General features: G+C 49.6%; 1 protein-coding gene across 11 annotated transcripts in view; it reads left to right on the top strand.

The window, feature by feature from the left end:
* rapgef2b (Rap guanine nucleotide exchange factor 2b) overlaps positions 1-18,990 on the top strand; it is a 122,680-nt gene that overhangs the window by 18,918 nt on the left and 84,772 nt on the right. For all 11 annotated transcript variants that reach the window (XM_074673304.1, XM_074673313.1, XM_074673311.1 and 8 more), the window contains exon 2: positions 16,455-16,525. In XM_074673304.1, the coding sequence (XP_074529405.1) occupies positions 16,455-16,525 (71 nt within the window). The remainder of the gene's footprint in view (positions 1-16,454; positions 16,526-18,990) is intronic.

Below are 18,990 nucleotides of genomic sequence, written 5' to 3'. Positions count from 1 at the left end.
TCTGTGTGGGCCGTCTGACGGAGATCAGAGACAGGTGGAGCCGCACCAGTTTGAGCATCAGGTGGTGCTACCTGACTTACTCGTGTGTCCTCATGCCTATCTTCTTGTGTATCCTAACATGTATCCTAACATGTATCCTAACATGTATCCTAACATGTATCCTAACATGTATCCTAACATGTATCCTAACATGAATATCCTAACATGTATCCTAACATGTATCCTAACATGTATCCTCAGTAATGCTCATGTGTCCTCTGTGGAGCTGTGTTTTCTGACTCTCTAAAGTTAAACTCGTTCAGTGAATACCTTCACACTAACACCGAGCTGCTCCTGAGCCTCTGTTCACAGGATGTTTCCCTCACACCAACTCATGCCAGCTCAGCTTTCCTCCAGGGACCTGGGGGTTTCTGTGGCTCGGGGTCCCTGAAAGGGATCTGGCTGCTCTGAGAGCTGCTGTGAAAGCTGCTGTGGTGGTGAAAGAGTCTCAGTTGTTGCCTAGCAACGGGTCAGAGGAGGGAGCTGCAGTGCTGGAAAGACTTCATGCACAGGCCAGAGGAGAAAGCAGAGGTTTAAAAATTGATTATTGGATTTGATAAATGTTTGAAGAGGATTAATGTCTCCACAGACAAGGACAGAGAGAAAATGGTCACAGGGAAACATGGAGCTCAGGATCTGATCAGGATCTGCTCAGGATCTGCTCAGGATCTGCTCAGGATCTGCTGAGGATCTGTGAGGATCTGTTCAGGATCTGTGAGGATCTGTGAGGATCTGCTCAGGATCTGCTCAGGATCTGTTCAGGATCTGTGAGGATCTGCTCAGGATCTGTGAGGATCTGCTCAGGATCTGCTCAGGATCTGCTGAGGATCTGCTGAGGATCTGCTCAGGGCCTGCTCAGGAGATGCTGAGGATCTGCTGAGGATCTGCTGAGGATCTGCTCAGGATCTGCTCAGGATCTGATCAGGATTTGATCAGGATCTGATCAGGATCTGTGAGGATCTGTTATGTTCCTCCTGTTGTGGGACTCTGGGGATCTCGTCTCTCCTCCTGCCTTTGGCTCCTGTTTGTGTGGAGTTAATTGGATCGAGGAAAGGAGGGGGGGTGCATTTTTGTATCATTGAGGCCACCAAGCGAGCCGTTTGTCCCAGGAAGATTAAAGCACATCCAGCCCCACTCCACCAGCCTGCTCCTCACTCCTTGTTGTTTCACTCTGAGCTCTCATGAATTGATCTTTATATGATGTTGCGTAACTTTGTGATGATTGCGCTGCACCTCTTTGAGGCCTTTGTTTGAGCCAGATGGAGCGCGTTTCATTTGGCTGGACACTTGGCTTTGTTCCCGGGAAACAACCTGCTACGGCGAGGTTCAGTGACAGAGCTGAGAGACCTCTTTGTGTGCAGAGCTGGTCAGAGTCCACCGTGGAGTCCACCGTGGAGTCCACGAGGAGTCCGCAAGGATCAGCGAGGAGAAGCTGTTGTTGTTGAAGCTTCAGTAAAGAAACTGTGACTTTAAACCCAAGGTGTTATGATCATAAAGTCCTTATTAAAAAGCAAAACCACCAAAGATATTTAACTTATTTCAGCTAAAAAAGTCAAATTCAGGATCTCAGAAATAAAATACTTCAGTGTTTTCTTTCGTGAGTAATGTTTGGAGCTCTCTGTGTCTCTGCCTGATGATCAGTCCCTTGGTGTTTGAGCTCCTCGCCATGTGCTGTGTGTGGTGTGTGTGCTGTGTGTGCTGTGTGTGTGCTGTGTCCTGAGCCTGCGTGATGTCTCCACGCTGTAAACTGAGACTGTAGCAGCCTCTCTCCTCATTGTTGTCCCTGACTGTGCAGCTGCAGCAGCCTCAGCGAGCGCGCTGCAGCTGTGTTTACGGCCGTGTACAGTGGTTGGCTCTGAAAGCGCTCGTGGTCAGAGCCGTGGTCGTCATGGTGCAGCTCTGCGGTCACTAACGGTGTCAAGAGGCTGCAGTGTGTGTTTGCTTACACTGAGTGTGTGTTCGGTGAAATCATGACTGTCCCAGTTTCCTTTGTCAACCAGGATTGGTTGGATTAGCGCTGAGGACCATCAGTTAAAGGAGCAGTGACACATTTTTAAGAGTATATCTGAATCTTCTTTAGTTCAGTGACGTCCCAGTCTCTAACTTCTTCCTGTGAAGCTGTTAATAGCTGTGACTCCTGGCCCTGTGTGACAGCGCTCTGCTCATTATGGGGTGAGACTGAGTCTGCAGATATCACACAGTGATAATTAGATCACTGTGAGATCCTGTGTTAGTGTGGCATGACTGATAACGAGTGTGTGATAATTGTCTCCACACTTAGAGTAAATACAGTGACATGATTAAAGCTCTGGGTCTGACGTCAGCAGGAAGCGTGTTTCTCCCGTGTTTGACACAGAGTTTGAACATTTAAAAGGCGATAGATGAACTTCCTGTTTGACTGTTTCTTTGTTGTTACGATACTTTTTGGAAACAAGCTGTTTATTCTCCTTTTAATGAGGCAGCTTTAATAAGGAACATGTGTTTGTTGGTCGAGAGGCAGAGCTGACTTTGTTTATCAAAAATGAGCCAAATCTTATTTACCAATGCCAGACAGATTTTTCTCAGATGAACTCTTGTTTGGAGGGTGGGATTAGCTGCTAATAAGGTACCTGATGTCAGCACCTGGGGAACCACAGACCCAAACAAGAGTCACCAGCAGAATGAGCAGAAGAGATTAGGCAAATATAACTAAAAATAATCCACCAGCATGAGCTGCCTGACTGTATGAGCTGAGTTTATCACCAGCTGCCTTCACTGTGAACAAACAGCTCTTTCTGACACTGAAGCTTCCCGCTCGTTTCCACAGAGGTCGTTTCTTCTCCTCTCCCAAACCTTTGGAAACGTTTCCAGAAACTGAGGGATGAACTGGTAGCTCACATTGTTTTTGTTTTATTGGGCAGAACACAATCACTCACGAATGAAGGGACAGAGACAAGGGAGTGACATGAAGACCGGGGCTGGGCCCGGCTCCACCATGATACGCTCACGCTGCGTCCTCAGAGCGTGGTGCTGCGCTGGTTTCAGAGTGGACCAACACTTGGGTCATATGTCCTCCTGGGTTAATGCTCACGTGACGCCGATCAGCTCCTGTGGAGGGTAAAAATAGCAGCGTAGCAGAGCAATTAGCGACTGACAACAACAATGTTTTGACACAGATTTGCTCCCTGTCCTCTGACGGAGCCGGGCACGCTAACCAAGGAGCAGATCCTCCTCCTGGTGGAGGCAGGCCTGGTTTTTTCTCCGTCTGTGAGGTGGAGTCATGGCTGCTGATTGGTTAAATCTCTAACTCTGATGCACTTAGTGGCGCCGTGTCACACCGTGTCTACCTGCTGCAGGAGGGTTGGGGGGGTGGACTGTGACTCCAGGTCCAAACACCTTTTTTCATGTGTGGTAACTTTACACAGTTTAAGTAATGAAATAAATCAGACTCTAAAGAACGTGATGTAAACTCAGATCCTGAAGCTTTGCCTTGGTGTCGTGGTTTCTTCGTGCAGTGACAGAAACATGATAACTCATATCAGTAAATCACTTTGTCTTATCCCTCGCCATGGCGTGCTGCACATCACGCAGACATCTGAGTGAGATACACTGAGTGCTGCTCAGTCCTGACACCGTCAGACATACTCGGACATGCCTCAGTGACACCTGAGCTGATGTCGTGTTTATCACCATCTGTAGAGAAGAGGAGGTTTCTCTGGGTTCAGCTGCATGTTTCCATCAGACACACACTCCCAGCTCTCACTGAGGTGTGTGTGTGTGTGTGTGTGTGTGTGTGTGTGTGAGCTGACTGCACCCTGATCAAAGCAGACAGGTCACAGAGGTCAGCATGCGTTAATGCTCTGACACATCAGCTTCCTCTCTGTGAAACATGTTTCTGACGACGCTCTGATAAATTTCTTCAGAGTTCTTTCAGGAAAGTAAAAACTGGATCTTTTCTCCTGGAGCAGCCCGGCATGAACCTGATCTGCATGCCTCAGGAGAGCCGGAGCGTTCGCCTCAGGAGGGTTTTATTCTGGCAGGCAGCTCAAGTAGGTGCTGCTAAGCTCATTCACATGCCTGCCCTGATTCCCGCTCAGCCCCCGGTCCACCCGCTGCACGCCGCGCTGGGAAACAAACAGTGGCCTCAAATGGTGACTCCAAACAGCAGCTCCAAACGGCGGCTCCAAACGGCGGCTCCAAACGGCCTTTAGGTTTGGTCTCTGACCCCCCCAGCAGCCGCTGCGAGCTCACAGCGCCAGTCAGAGGCGTTTGTCTTCATAGTAAAGTCTACGAGTCAGATGGGATGGCTGGATGTTTGGATGCTGACGGAGAGAAGCTGAGCATGCTGGGACAGGAAGTGATTGTTGCTGTGCATTATTCAGATATAACAGCGAGGAAGAGTGAGGAGGAGGAGGAGGAGGAGGAGGAGGAGGGAGAGGAGGCCATGTGCTCTGCTAGCTTAACCTGTTGAGTTAACACCAAGCCCTTAATGATAATGAGGCTGCTGATTAGCTTTGTGTGGGACGTGGCGGCTGCATTCAGGGGGCACACGGTGAAAACACAGGACGCCGCGGCCGTTTGGGCCCAGGAACTTTGACCTGCTCCCTCTGAGACGGGCTGGGACGGGTGAAACGGGCTGAGACAGGCGTTAGGCAGCCTACGTGTGTCTGCAGGAGTAATTTTTACCTGGTCTGAATTTTTTGTTTAGGAAACAGGCTCCTCCCCTCCATCAGAGCTCTGCTCACGCCGGGGCTTTGTGAAGTGGGTTTCTAGACCCTGACCCGGCCTTTGACCAGAGCAGCCACAGATAGCGGCGTGTGGCGTTTGCCCGTCACCGTGACCTTGTCGTAGCCCACAAAGCCTCCACCTGCTCTCTCACGCAGGCCGGTGGATAAAAATACCCAGCAGATCCCACACTCTCTGTCAACACAGACTCAAGGACAGCTGCCCAGCCGCCCTGCTAACACGGGGAGAGTACAGGACACACACACACACACACTCACTCACACTCAGGATAACACAAACACAGACTGACATGCACACACTGGCACATCACCCCTCTGCCCCCTGAGGTGTATGACAAACGTCGGCCCATTTGGAGTAAACTGCCGTCGCTGCTGTTTTGTCTGCTGGGGGGGGCTGGAGGAGGGCTGGAGGAGGGCTGGAGGAGGGCTGGAAGGGGGCCGGGGGGCGGTGGGGGTCTTCTTCAGTCCCTCTTGGCACACTGACACAGACATGCTGCAGCGTTTGTGCTGAGATGACAGAATAATGCAATATATTTCCATTAGCAGATTCTGCATCGTAGGCAGCGTGACCTTCCAACCTTCAGCGCCGACCGCCTGACTCCCATCGCTCTGTTTACCTCCTTACACTGATACAGACTGATACAGACAGATACAGGCTAATACAGGCTGCTAACACATGCTAATGGCTGCTAACGGCTAATACAGACTAATAAAGACTGCTACAGGCTGCTAACAGCTGCCTGAGGCTGCTAATGGCTGTTAATGGCTGCTAACGGCTGCTACAGGCTGCTAACGGCTGCTAACGGCTGCTAACGGCTGCTAGAGGCTGCTAGAGGCTGCTACAGACTGGTACAGGCTGGTACAGAATGGTACAGGCTAATACAAGCTAATACAGGCTGCTATAGGCTAATACAATCTAATACAGGCTGCTACAGGCTAATACAGGCTGCTACAGGCTAATACAGGCTGCTAACGGCTGCTACAGGCTGCTAATGGCTGCTACTGGCTGCTACAGGCTGCTACAGGCTAATACAGGCTGCTACAGGCTGCTACAGGCTGCTACAGGCTAATACAGGCTGCTACATGCTAATACAGGCTGCTACAGGCTAATACAGGCTGCTACAGGCTAATACAGGCTGCTACAGGCTAATACAGGCTGCTAACGGCTGCTTTAAGCTGCTTCAGGCTGCTACAGGCTGTTTCCCTCCTCACACAGCAGCTCTGTCCTCTTCACACACTCACACACTGGCTAACGAACAGTTACTTTGTGAGGACGCAGTCATATGCTGTCATAACGCAGCCAGACTTCACAGCACACGTTTTGTTAATGCAGTGCTGTGTTTCAGGTTTGGTTTGCAGAGGGAGGAGTATGAGGTTTAATTTGTGCCATCAGAAACTGAATTTGTATTAAAATATTGAATTTGAAAAGCATGATGTAAAATGGAATTTCATGTTTTGAAATTGAATTTATTTTTTTAATTGAATTAATTTTTTTTAATTGAATTTCCATAGACAAAATTGTATTTTGTCTATGGAAATTCAACTCTTTGTACTTTAATTCAAAATTTTTTAACTCAAAATTCAAAAACACAGAATTCAATTTCAATTCACAAAAAGCAGACCCAGTTTTAAAAATTCAATTTCAATTCAGAGTGGCACGACTGTTACGTCATCTTGTGTCTGTAGGGAGACTAATTGAGCAGATTCACAGACACCCTCTCTACATGTCTGCTAACTGTGCTGACATACCAGGGCTGTTGTGTTAGCTGTTGTTAGCACGCCCTGCGTTTAATTCACAAATACCACACGAGGGATGTAAATAACACTGAGGTAGCATTTTTACAGATATAAGTTGAACAATACTTTGTATACGGCTGATTTAGTGTTACTAACATTTGTCAGAAGTGCTTCTAAACAGATTATTACAGGAGCTTGATAACTGTTCAGAACGGGGGGCAGCCATCTTGGATTGTTAACTCGGGGGTGGTGAGGGGCGTGTATGTGATTTCATGTATTTCTATACCGGCTGTCCCTTTCAGGGTTGCGGGTGCAGCTGTCACTGGGCGAGAGGCGGTAGCAGAGAGGTAGTAGAGAGCGGTACTGGTCGCCAGTCGATCGCAGGGTAACATGTAGACAGACAACCATGTGTATTATCTGATTTCTAACTTGATTAGTCAACCGCTGGTCGTCATTCATCGTTGAACTGACGATCGTCCCGCTCAGGGGAGAGGGAGTACAGCTAGACACAACACAGGAGAGTCTGTGAACGAGCAGAGGGTGTCTGTGAATCTGTGCTCGATTAGTCTCCCTACAGGCACAAGATGACGTAACGGTCGTGCCGCTCTGAATTGAAATTGAGTTTTAAAACTAAATCTGCTTTTTGTGAATTGAAATTGAATTCTGTGTTTTTGAATTTTAAGTTAAAAAGAGTTGAATTAAAGTATAAAAAGAGTTTTATTTTCATAGGCAAAATACAAATTCATGTTCAATTAAAAAAAAAAATTCAATTTCAAAACATTAAATTTCATTACACATCATACTTTTTCAAATTCGATGTTTTAATTCAATATTCAGTTTCTGATGGCACAAATATAACCCCGTAGTGGAGGGACATTTCTCCGTCTGTCTGATGACCTCTGGGTGGACCTGAGGGTGGTTTGCTCTGACATTCGCTCAGGTTGATCGGAGCTGCAGCCACTGGTTGCATTTCTTGTCAGATTATCTCAACTCTGAGCTTTAAAAGGCAGAAAGTTGTGGATCTTTGGACTAACCCCTCCATGACTCAGAGCCAAAGCGTGGTGAGGAGCAGAAACCCAGTCTCTGAACATGTATGTGGTATTCGTTGCACCCCGTGTGGCTGTAGATGAACATGTCGTGCAGCCTCTGTCTCCTCTGAGCTGGTTTCCTGCACAGCTCCCAGCTGGCTCCTCCTCTCAGTTTGCTGCACGGTGCTGTCCTCTGGCTGCAGAGCAGCGGGGGGGTGGAGATGGATGTGTGTGCTGGTGAGCAGACTGAGACGTTATCCTGTCCGGTGTCATCCGAGGAATGCGAGCCTCACCCCGAGCTGACACACGAGACGGCCCCTCTGCTGTCACCGTAAGAGGATCCAGGAATACCGACCCGTCACTGGGCGAGGGGTCGCTGGGCGAGGGGTTGCTGGGCGAGGGGTCGCTGGGCGAGGGGTCGCTGGGCGAGGGGTTGCTGGGCGAGGGGTTGCTGGGCGAGGGGTTGCTGGGCGAGGGGTCGCTGGGCGAGGGGTCGCTGGGCGAGGAAAGACAGAGCTGGAAAAGGTCAAAACTTCAGACGCTGTGGGTCGTGATGTGGTGCAGAGCTGACATGAATCAACGGACGCCATCACACACAGCTTGACTTGTTTCTGCTCCACCACAAAGAAATGAACACAGAAAACCAATGCCCACATGTTCACAGTTCAAACAGAAAGTTTAATCCAGCTCCTCTAATCATGCTCATGTCGCCATAATGAGCTGCTCCTGCATCATGCATGAGTCCCAGCCTCAGCGCGGCCACGGCGAGGTTCAGGGGTGAAGGTATGCACCGTTTAAAGCCCCCCCCGCAGTGACAAGTGAGCGATTGTTGTGGAAGTAGGTCGTCCTCGCTCCAGAGTCGCGGGGGATTAATTTGTGCTTTTCACAGCTATTTTCTGAAACACAACCACAACAAATCCTCCCCGCGCAAAGTGCCGTGATTAGGACGGCCATTCCTGCTCTGGCTGCCAGGGATCAAGGTCGTAAGCGTCTTAGCCGGGAAGGCGCTAATGAGGCGGCTGGAAGAAGACGCAGCTCCTGAGCGCAGAGCAGGAAAACGAGGCACAGAGAAGGACTGAGTTTGGTCTTTACACGCTTCGTTTGCTGCCCTTCATCAGCACCTCCCTCATCAGCATCTGTCCGATCTGCCGTGTCCACAGAGAGTTTTTAAAGCTAAAATCTGAGACCAAACTTTGCACCATGTAAACATGTGTCAGAGTGGAAACGGCTAACGGTAGCCGCGGTGGACAGGAGGAGGATCACAGAAGCTGTTTTACACAGTTTGAGATGTGACTCAGTGTGAACATTCAGACACGTTTGTGCTGAGCAGAGTACATATGCCTCTCAGAGGGGCGCCCCCTGCTGTCCCCCCACTGTCTCTGCCTTCCTGCTCCTGCTGGCGGGATGAGGATAAAGACGAGCTAACCTTAGCCAGAGGGAAATGATGGTGGGCCTTTCTTTCTTTGGGATGCTTAATATCAGGTCACAGGATCCTGTGAAACAAAGGAAAAGGTGTTTAAGTTAGGAAATGGTCCCATGAGTTATTTGATTGATTAAAGGTTAGAAAACATGTTACTGAGGAATCAAAGGAAACTACAGCCTGACAAAGAGCTCGTTAGCCCCTCGTTAAAAAGCCTGCATCACTTTAATCCTCTGGATTATTTCCTCATACCTACAGACATCATTCAAGCTACAGACCTTTTTCAGAGACAACAAAAGCAGATTGTTGATGCTAACCGTTCAAAGTGAAGGCGTCCTCTGCTTGGACACACTAAGAGGCGCACAGACAGGAAACATCATGGCAGCATTTCCTCGACAGCAGTCAGACCAGAGCCAGGCCGACACACACACACACACATGCAGACGTCTGGAGATGCTAATGTGGTCGCCCAGGGAGACAGCATCATTGATTTACTGAGGCGGTGACTCAGAGAGGGCAGAGCATCGCTGACAGTCCAGGCTGCTTTAAGGCTTTACTACGCCGGATACAAACACAACCTCACCGTCTGTGTCTGCTGGATCACTTCCTTCACACATCATCAACACAGCTCTGTCCTCTCTGGATTCATCCTCTCAGGGATTGGTGAAACGTTTTTCTGACATTTCCTGTAGAAGAAGCAAAATCTGGGAGAAAAAAATGTGAAAAATCTGATGACTTCTCTATAAGACTCATGAAAGGTGTCAGAAAGAGCCCCTCCCCTTATTCAAAGCCCCTCCCACCCTGACCTGGGACCCTTGGATCCAGAGCTCTGCTGTGTCTGATTGGTGCTCCTCTCTCGTCTAAATGCGTGTCTGCAGCAGGTGATGGATGCACACAGAGCTCTGCTATCTGCTCTCAGCCAAACCAATAAGCGTTCAGAGCTTCTGTCTGTGCCACAGTGACAGGGCCGGGCAGAGGGGAGGCGTGCTAAGCTAACAGAAGCTAACAGAAGCTAACAGAGGCAGACTGACCCTGGTGGAAGGAGATAAGGAAAGGAAAGGTGTCAGTGAGCGGTGCAGGGTGACCTCGGCTGGTGAATGGATCCTCACAAAAACTGAATGAGGTCTTTCACACGTTTGGTCAGAGATCGAACGGCTCTGATAACTGAGGACTCTGTGTCTGTTTTAGTCTCTGTGTCACCATGGAAACCTGCTGCAGGGGTTTATCTCTTTATCTCCTCTCTGTGCCAAAGTGAGGGCAGAAACACCGACGGGGGTGGAGAAACTCCCAGAATCAGAAACCAATCACACTACATGTTGTAAAGATAAACAAAGAAAAGTCTAACTTAACATGAAACTATGCAAACAGGAAGTGTTTGATCTGTTTCTGTAAAACACTCTGGTGCTGACAGAGCGGGTCAGAGGGTGATCAGGGCCCTGAGTTTAGGAAGCTGAGGGACGTGCTCATAGTGAGTCTGATTTCTACTCATCAGTCATCTGAGGCTTTTTGATCACTTTTCTCTGTTTTGCATTGATCTGTCAGTGTCAACCCACAGCAGGGGGTCTCTGGTCTCCAGCTGGACTGGTTTTGGGGTTTCAGGGTGAAAAATTAGGATGACCTGGGTAAGAAAGCACAACGTGGAGACACTCAGAGCCAGGCTGTGGGAGGTTACTGTCAGCATCGTCTCATAGATTAACCCAAACCGTTCAACTACAAACAACAGACACCCTTTTCTTACTGTTTATACTCCCTTTTTTATTTTTATATTTATTTTTATTATTTTTTGGCTCATACAGAGACATCAGTTTTAATTTCAGTCTGTCTAACAACCAGAAAGAAACATCTCATTGGAGCTTTACATACATGACGTTAGAAAAATGAGTCATTGGTTTAAAAAGAAATATATAAAAAAATAGTAAAACAGCTGTTGGTATTTTAGTCAGCAGAAATCTCAGGCAGAGAGAAATCAATCAAGACTCAGTCAGGTTTTTCAAAGTTAGTTTATCTTTTAGGTTCTTTGAGCAAAGTTTGATGACATTTTTTTATTGTTGATTTCAGTTTATGTTTTTTCTCCTGACTTTTTTTTCTGGTAAGAAGCTAGATAACTGTGGGTTTTTTATTTTACTTTTACATTGGTTTGATAAAACAACACCTCACAGCAGAGTTTGTTTGGGCTTTAGAAAATAAAGAGAAGAGAAACTTTGGCTTTAGAGTTTCTAACTTTCATAAATGTAAAATAAAAACAGACATAAACGTACAGACGGTGGCGTCTTTCTTCAGGTTCAGCTGTTTTTGTTCTGCCTGCGTCCGTCAGCCCTTTGTCTCCTCCTGAGGTCTGAATGACGACCATCAGAGCAGGAAACACATCAAGACTTCCCCGACCCCCTCTGCCCGCTCAACCCTCTGCCCCTCGCCGTGCCCGCTCTGTGCCTGCTCCCCCTGGGCCTGAACATAATAGGTGGAAAATGGAAGGATATTTTGGTGTGTGTGTGTGTGTGTGTGTGTGTGTGTGTGTGTGTGTGTGTGTGTGTGTGTGTGTGTGTGTGTGTGTGTGTGTGTGTGTGTGTGTGTGTGTGTTTGGGCCACAAACAGTGGAGACAAGGTGAACTATTGTTTGGTTAAAAAGAGGAAATGCCTCCACTCGTTGGGCTGCATTACTCTGCTGCCGTGTGTGTGTGTGTGTGTGTGTGTGTGTGTGTGTGTGTGTGTGTGTGTGTGTGTGTGTGTGTGTGTGTGTGTGTGTGTGTGTGTGTGTGTGTCGATGAGTGTCGATGACGGGCAGCATCAAGGAAACAAGCGCACAGGTTCACGCAGCAGTCGCGCAGCGCTCAGACTGGCTGTTTGTGCCTGGTATGGCAGGAATGCTGTGGAAGTTTCATCAGGAGCTGCGTCTCCCTGTGTTTCTCCTCCAGGAGGCCACCTGGTTCCTGGAAGGATTAGTCCAGAGAGGACGAGGAGCAGGGATTAGAGGGTGTTACTGCAGCTAGCAGCTAGCAGCTAACAGCTAACAGCTAGCAGCTAACAGCTAGCAGCAGAGGAATCAATAAGAAATGAGCTGGCTCTTTGTCTTGATTCAGCAGAATCAGCGTGATGAATTTTGGCTGCGTGCAGCCTTCATCAGCATGTCCCAGTTTCTGCCACTCCTCCTCTGATCTCCTTCCTGTTCCTCCTCCAGAGGCTGCTCCTGCTCTCAGCCTGAGATGAGGGTGAAAATGAAGCGGGCGTCTCCTAATAGATGCTGAAAGCACAGATCAAACACGCTCTGCGTCTGATCTGATGAAGTGATCTAAGTCTTTTATGTCTGAGTGTTTGGATCACGGTGCAGGGGGCGCAGGAAGCCCGGTCTGAGCCCAGAGGTGGTGTTGTGGTTCAGAGATCATGTCCCCCCTGGCTGAGCACTTTGTGGTGACTTTGTTTGGCTCCAGCCTTAGAGAGAGCAGACAGGAAAGAGCTGGACCGGAACAGGTCCGGCTCCTGGACTGGAAAAGACGGGCTCCTTTACGTTCTTTCCATACGGCCCATCTCAAATATCTGAGACCCAAGCCACAATTGATGGTTGAGCATATTTCCCCCAGCCAGGCTGCTGCGAGGCGGCTGCAGGGCAGCTGCCAGGCTGCTGTGGGGCTGCTGTGGGGCTGCTGCGAGGCTGCTGCCAGGCTGCTGCAAGGCTGCTGCAAGGCTGCTGCAAGGCTGCTGCAAGGCTGCTGCAAGGCTGCTGCAAGGCTGCTGTTGCGAGGCGGCTGCGAGGCTGCTCCATGGCTCTGATGCCACTGAGGAGCACAGAAACCTGCAGCGCTGCCCCCTGGTGGCCGTCCTGTCTGTGTTTATCTGATGCTTTGTGTGAGATGCAGTTTTTTTCCTTTGTTGGTGAATTTTCCTTTTTTTCACGCCTCCTTCCTTTTCCTGATGTTTTTATTCAAACTCTTCAGGCTGATCCTTCACACACACACGCCCTTCCTGAGACAGGGGACACGCTTCCTGTCGGACATCTTTTCCTCTGAGCCCCAGGCTGAGTTTTAGGGTGTGGTGTGACCTGAGACAGAGACGTGACTGCAGACGTCTGTGGATGGAGTCAAACACAAACAGATTACACGCTGAAAACTCACAACCTGGATTAAATGAACCTTCTTAATCTGGTTCTGTCAGTGTCACCTCCTCCTGTTGTCCATGGAGGGAAACAGAAGAGTTGTTTTTAGAGACAGACGGATTAATCAGTGGGCTGGTTAACGAGGCCTGTTGTAGTGTTTTGAAATAACCATCATCACCCAGAATAAACCAACATGAGGTCACTGCAGACCGCCTCTCCAGGGAGGCCACTAACGATGGACAGGAACCAGGGATGAGCATTTTAACAAATGATATATTTAAATATTTGAATCTCATGACTTTCGATGGCAGTGATGGATTTTCAGTAAATGATCAAATAAAAAAATCCAGACAGCATTTCACACCGTCTGTAACTATCAGCACCAACATTATCTGCTGACAAACCAACATCATCATCATCGTGTTAGAAAGACCGAGGATCCTGAAAAGAAAGAGCACACACCAGATTTACAATTTGTTGCTCTTTAAAATGACTCATGGACCAGGGGTTGTATCAATCAAAGGTCTGAGTTAATCCATTAATCACTTTTTCTGATCGTTTAACGATGAGTCTAAGAGAGAAACATAAGAAAAGTGTGATAAATACCGTGACACACCCTCACTCCACTTGTTGTGAGCAGATTCATGTGTAAAGAGTCAGTGATGCTCCCAGATACACATGGAAGTGTGGCTGCAGTTCCTCAGTGCTCCAACAGGTGGCAGCAGGTGTCTGAACATGGCCTGTGTTGATGCAGCAGCTCTGACCACAGACGCTCTGAGCAGCAGGATCTGGTTAGTGAGGAGATCCCAGCGTGATGTAACCGGCTCGGCTGACCCCAGGACACGTCTGCTCCGGGTCAGACTCAGAGTGGACCCAGAGTGGACCCAGAGTGGTCTCAGAGTGGACTCAGAGTGGACTCAGAGTGGGCTCAGAGTGGACTCAGAGCAGACTCAGAGCGACCTCAGAGTGGACTCAGAGTGGACTCAGAGCGGACTCAGAGTGGACTCAGAGTGGACTCAGAACAGACTCAGAGCGGACTCAGACTGGACTCAGAACAGACTCAGAGTGGACTCAGAGTGGACTCAGAGTGGACTCAGAACAGACTCAGAGTGGACTCAGAGTGGGCTCAGAGTGGGCTCAGAGTGGACTCAGAGTGGGCTCAGAGTGGACTCAGAGTGGACTCAGAGTGGACTCAGAACAGACTCAGAGTGGACTCAGAGTGGGCTCAGAGTGGGCTCAGAGTGGACTCAGAGTGGGCTCAGAGCGGACTCAGAGTGGACTCAGAGTGGACTCAGAGTGGACTCAGAACAGACTCAGAATGGACTCAGAGTGGACTCAGAACGGACTCAGAGTGGACTCAGAGTGGACTCAGAGTGGACTCAGAGTGGACTCAGAGTGGACTCAGAACAGACTCAGAGTGGACTCAGAGTGGACTCAGAGCGGACTCAGAGCGGACTCAGAGCGGACTCAGAGCGGACTCAGAGCGGACTCAGAGCGGACTCAGAGAGGACTCAGAGAGGACTCAGAGTGGACTCAGAACAGACTCAGAACAGACTCAGAATGGACTCAGAGTGGACTCAGAACGGACTCAGAGTGGACTCAGAGCGGACTCAGAGTGGACTCAGAGTGGACTCAGAGCGGACTCAGAGTGGACTCAGAGTGGACTCAGAACGGACTCAGAGTGGACTCAGAGTTACCTCAGAGTGGACTCAGAGCGGACTCAGAGTGGACTCAGAGTGGACTCAGAGCGGACTCAGAGCGGACTCAGAACGACCCAGTAACAAAGGAGAGTTCAGATCCAGGGACCCACACCCTGTTACACAACGCAGTCTGGATGACAGTCCACCACAGTCTGCAGGGCCGTGTCACATGTCTGCTGGGGGCAGGTCGGCCTTCAGCCTGAGCTGTGGGCCCCTTTATTCAGGACTGTTGTCAGGGATCCTTCAGAGGGTTCTGGTCTCAGATCAGGAACCTTTTCTGGATTTGGTCCATTTATTCCAGTTTGGGTGTTAAAGACGGGCAGTCGTGTCTCCTCAGGTTTCTCCTCCTGAACCAGCTCTGGTTCACCCTCAGGACGCTCTGTGCTCTGCTGCCGTTTATAGCTCTCTGTTTCACACACTGTCTGGAAAACCCAGAGACCCTGGAACCCAGAGACCCTGGAACCCAGAGACCCTGGAACCCAGAGACCCAGGAACCCAGAGACCCAGGAACCCAGACCAGCACAGACTCAGGACTGGTTCTCTCAGTTTGGTTAAAGTTTCTCTACATGTCAATAAGCTCATGATTGTTTCCTCTGAAACACAGACAGGGCCTTCTGTGCTCTTCCTGTGTGTGTGTGTGTGTGTGTGTGTGTGTGTGTGTGTGTGTGTGTGTGTGTGTGTGTGTGTGTGTGTGTGTGTGTAGGGGTCTTAGCACAGGGGCTCTGCTGTTGCCACATCTCCCTCCAGTTGCAGCCGACAAAGGCCTCCCAGTGGCTGCAAACAGCAACACACACACACACACACACACACACACACTGACACAAGCACACACTCAGTGTGTCCCAGTGTGTCCCAGTGTGTCCCAGTGTGTCCCAGTGTGTCCCAGTGTGTGGAGCAGACAGTGGAGGAGCTGTGCTGGCTGCCAGCGCTCAGAGAGGCCCACTTTGTTCCCCTCTGGTCTGGACCGGGTCCAGAGGCTCAGAGAGAGGCCGTCTGGGTCACGTGATGCCGTCCCTGAATGGAGACTTCATGGTGTGCAGCGTACTTCCTTTATTCCCCTGTGAGAGGCGCTTTATCGCCCTCTGCTCTGATAATGAGCTGCACACATCAACCCTGTTGGAGGTTTTCTGAGGGAGGAGACAAAGTTTGTCCTCTGGCCCAGGACGAACCATCAGAGTCTGCAGCTTCACTACAACGTCTTTATTATTCTGACTGGATCTGGATCCTCGGGTCTCTGGGTCTTTGTTGATAGTCTGTTGGTTTATCATCTTTTTTTTAAGTGTCATGAATCACATCGTTGCCCCAGATTAAATTGATGTAAACTATCTTATAAGTTTATCTTCTTCTTCTTCTTCTTCTTCTTCTTCTTCTTCTTCTTCTTCTTCTGTAGGCTAATGAGATGTTTGGCAGCCTCCACATCTCTGTCAAACCTTCAAAATGTCTGTTTAAATCTCTGAATGTTTAAATCTCTGAATGTTTAAATCTCTGAATGTTTAAATCTCTGAATGTTTAAATCTCTGAATGTTTAAATCTCTGAATGTTTGAATCTCTGAATGTTTAAATCTCTGAATGTTTAAATCTCTGAATGTTTAAATCTCTGAATGTTTAAATCTCTGAATGTTTAAATCTCTAATGTCTCAGAGATAATAAAGTCGTTATCCCCTCTGAGGTCTGTCTCTCTGCTCCGGGGTCTAACGATGTGTCTCCTCTGTTCCTCAGGACCTGGAGATCGTCTACTCCTACCTCCACGGGATGGAGGCCTTATCCAACCTGCGGGAGCACCAGCTGAGGTGAGGCCGTCGTTTACTCCAGCTTTTTAATTAACACATCCTCCAGCTTCATCTCCACCGTGTGAATTACAAATGCTAATTGAGAGACTGTGTCAACTCCCCCGTGTGTGCTCTGTAACGGCTGGAGAATGAACACAGCGCCGCCAGCCACACGCCGCTGAGAGCGTCTGGTTTCTAATCCAGCCGCCACTTTGCCCTGCGCCTGATCACGGTCTGGGTTCATGCTCCTCTGAAAGACGAACCTGACGCTCAGAGAGTCTGAGATCCAGATTTTCACTGCCTGCTGAAACACACTCAGCCTGTATCTCTGTGGCTGTGGAGACGCTGAGTCAATGTTTAAAAACAGTTTCTGAGGCTTCGACTCTCACACAGAGCGGTGATGGTCCTGCTGGTGTTTGTGGTGTTGATATTTTTAAAATCCATCAACCTCCAACATCTGACATTAAACCTATTTCAGCGTCACACCAGATAAAAAGCACTTCCTGTTTCCTGGTGGTGCCCTCAGACTGTTATGAAGGAGCTGAGGGTTTACATCATTCAGGGTCAGGGTCAGGGTCAGGGTCAGGGTCAGGGTCAGGGTCAGGGTCAGGTCTCTTCTACCTGGAAACCTCGGACCGTTCCTCTCTGGGGAAAGAAACCCCTGAATGGACCCTGGAGAGGGTCCTGAAAGGGACAGTTTTTGCCAGTTTTTCCAAAATGTGTCACTTCCTGCTGACATTTGTCCATGAGGTGAAGAGTCTGTCATGATGAATCTGCTCCAGACGAGCCAGTTTCTCCGTCTGTGTTTGAAAACTGGGAAGTTAAAGGTTTCTGATGAAGACCTCAGACTCAGTCAGACCAGACCCAGCTCCAGACCAGGTGACGGTTTGAAATAAAGACGTCTGTTACGACAAACTAACACCTGAGCCTGAACTCTGAGCTAACAGTCAGATCTGATGGACCTTCATCAACACGTCACCACGCCCTCACCACGCCCTCACCACGCCGTCACCACGCCGTCACCATGCCCTCACCACGCCATCACAGTCTGTCCCTCGTCACGCCTCAGACGCCACGCCCCACGCTAATGACACGGGTCGATGTCTCTGACATCATAAAGCAGCCCGCCTCATGTTTGATTACCGCAGACCTCCAGCAGACCGTGCTGAAGTCCAGACCACTTCTTCAAGTGGACTTGGCCTGGTGCCCAGGTCTGGGACACCTGTGTCCAAACAGACCAGATGAGCTGAACTTTGGGGTCAAGTGCTGGGGTCTGGACTCAGCGGGGCTCTAAAGTGGTCTCATTGTTTCCAGAGGATTAGGCGTGTGAAGAAACGGACTCAGGTCCCCTGGAGGGAAACTCCACGCTGTCACAAAGATCTGATCACAGCGTGTCCGTGGAGAAGACGTAGACGGTCTCAGACTGATGGTCCCAGACTGACGGTCTCAGACTGACGGTCCCAGACTGATGGTCCCAGACTCACGGTCCCAGACTCACGGTCCCAGACTGATGGTCCCAGACTGATGGTGTCAGACTGACCGTCCCAGACTGATGGTCCCAGACTGATGGTCCCAGACTGATGGTCTCAGACTGATGGTCCCAGACTGATGGTGTCAGACTGACCGTCCCAGACTGATGGTCCCAGACTGATGGTCTCAGACTGATGGTCTCAGACTGATGGTCCCAGACTGATGGTCTCAGACTGATGGTCTCAGACTGATGGTCCCAGACTGATGGTCTCAGACTGACCTGGTGGAGCTAAAGGACAAATCTGCTCTTTTTACAGAGTGTGTGACATGAACTCTTCTTCCTCACTCTGAGAGCTCAAAGCTGTTTCCACGTCTGATTGTTAGATGAATTTCTTTGGCGCTGACTGCCTGAACTCTTTATTTTCTGCTCTCTCAGAGACTAAATGATTCATCACACTGTGAAAACCCACACACATGGTTTCAGCTCTCACATTAAGAAGTCCAGATCTGACCTTGGACTCTCAGTTTGTGGCTGAAAACAGATTAAGGAGATTAATCCATCCAGTGTTTCTCTGTGTGTGAGAATGAGCAGAGGATCGTACTCTGACCAACGATCCCCAACACGCTGTTTCCCCGTCTCTGTCCCCGTCTCTGTCCCCGTCTCTGTCCCCGTCTCTGTCCCCGTCTCTGTCACCACGTTAGCTTCCCTCGGTCCAGGCCGCCAAACGCTGCGTGTCAGGGGTCTGTTCCCAGCATGCCTTGTGCTCACACATGTGGATTATGCTGGCGAGGGAACAACGTGGCGGTACACGAGCCGAGCTGGAACATTCCAGCGTGTGACCCCTGCCGGGCCCCCGCCCCACAGTAACCCCTCTCCCTCTGGCCTGTTTGGATCCTGAGGAATGTCCCCGTGGTCCCTGAGACCAGCACAGACCAGCAGCCCGCTCTGGTCCTGCTGAACCCGCCCAGCCTGCCAGACGTCCCACTAACTGTGGATTATCTTTGGGTCTTTGTTT

This window comes from Halichoeres trimaculatus, unplaced genomic scaffold (genome assembly GCF_033239565.1).
Source record: "Halichoeres trimaculatus isolate MK-OKI-2021-1 unplaced genomic scaffold, fHalTri1.1 fHalTri1_scaffold_7, whole genome shotgun sequence".
In the NCBI taxonomy this organism is placed as follows: Eukaryota; Metazoa; Chordata; class Actinopteri; order Labriformes; family Labridae; genus Halichoeres; species Halichoeres trimaculatus.
The sequence above is the reverse complement of the archived record's forward strand: the minus strand, read 5'-3'. Positions and strand labels throughout refer to the sequence as shown.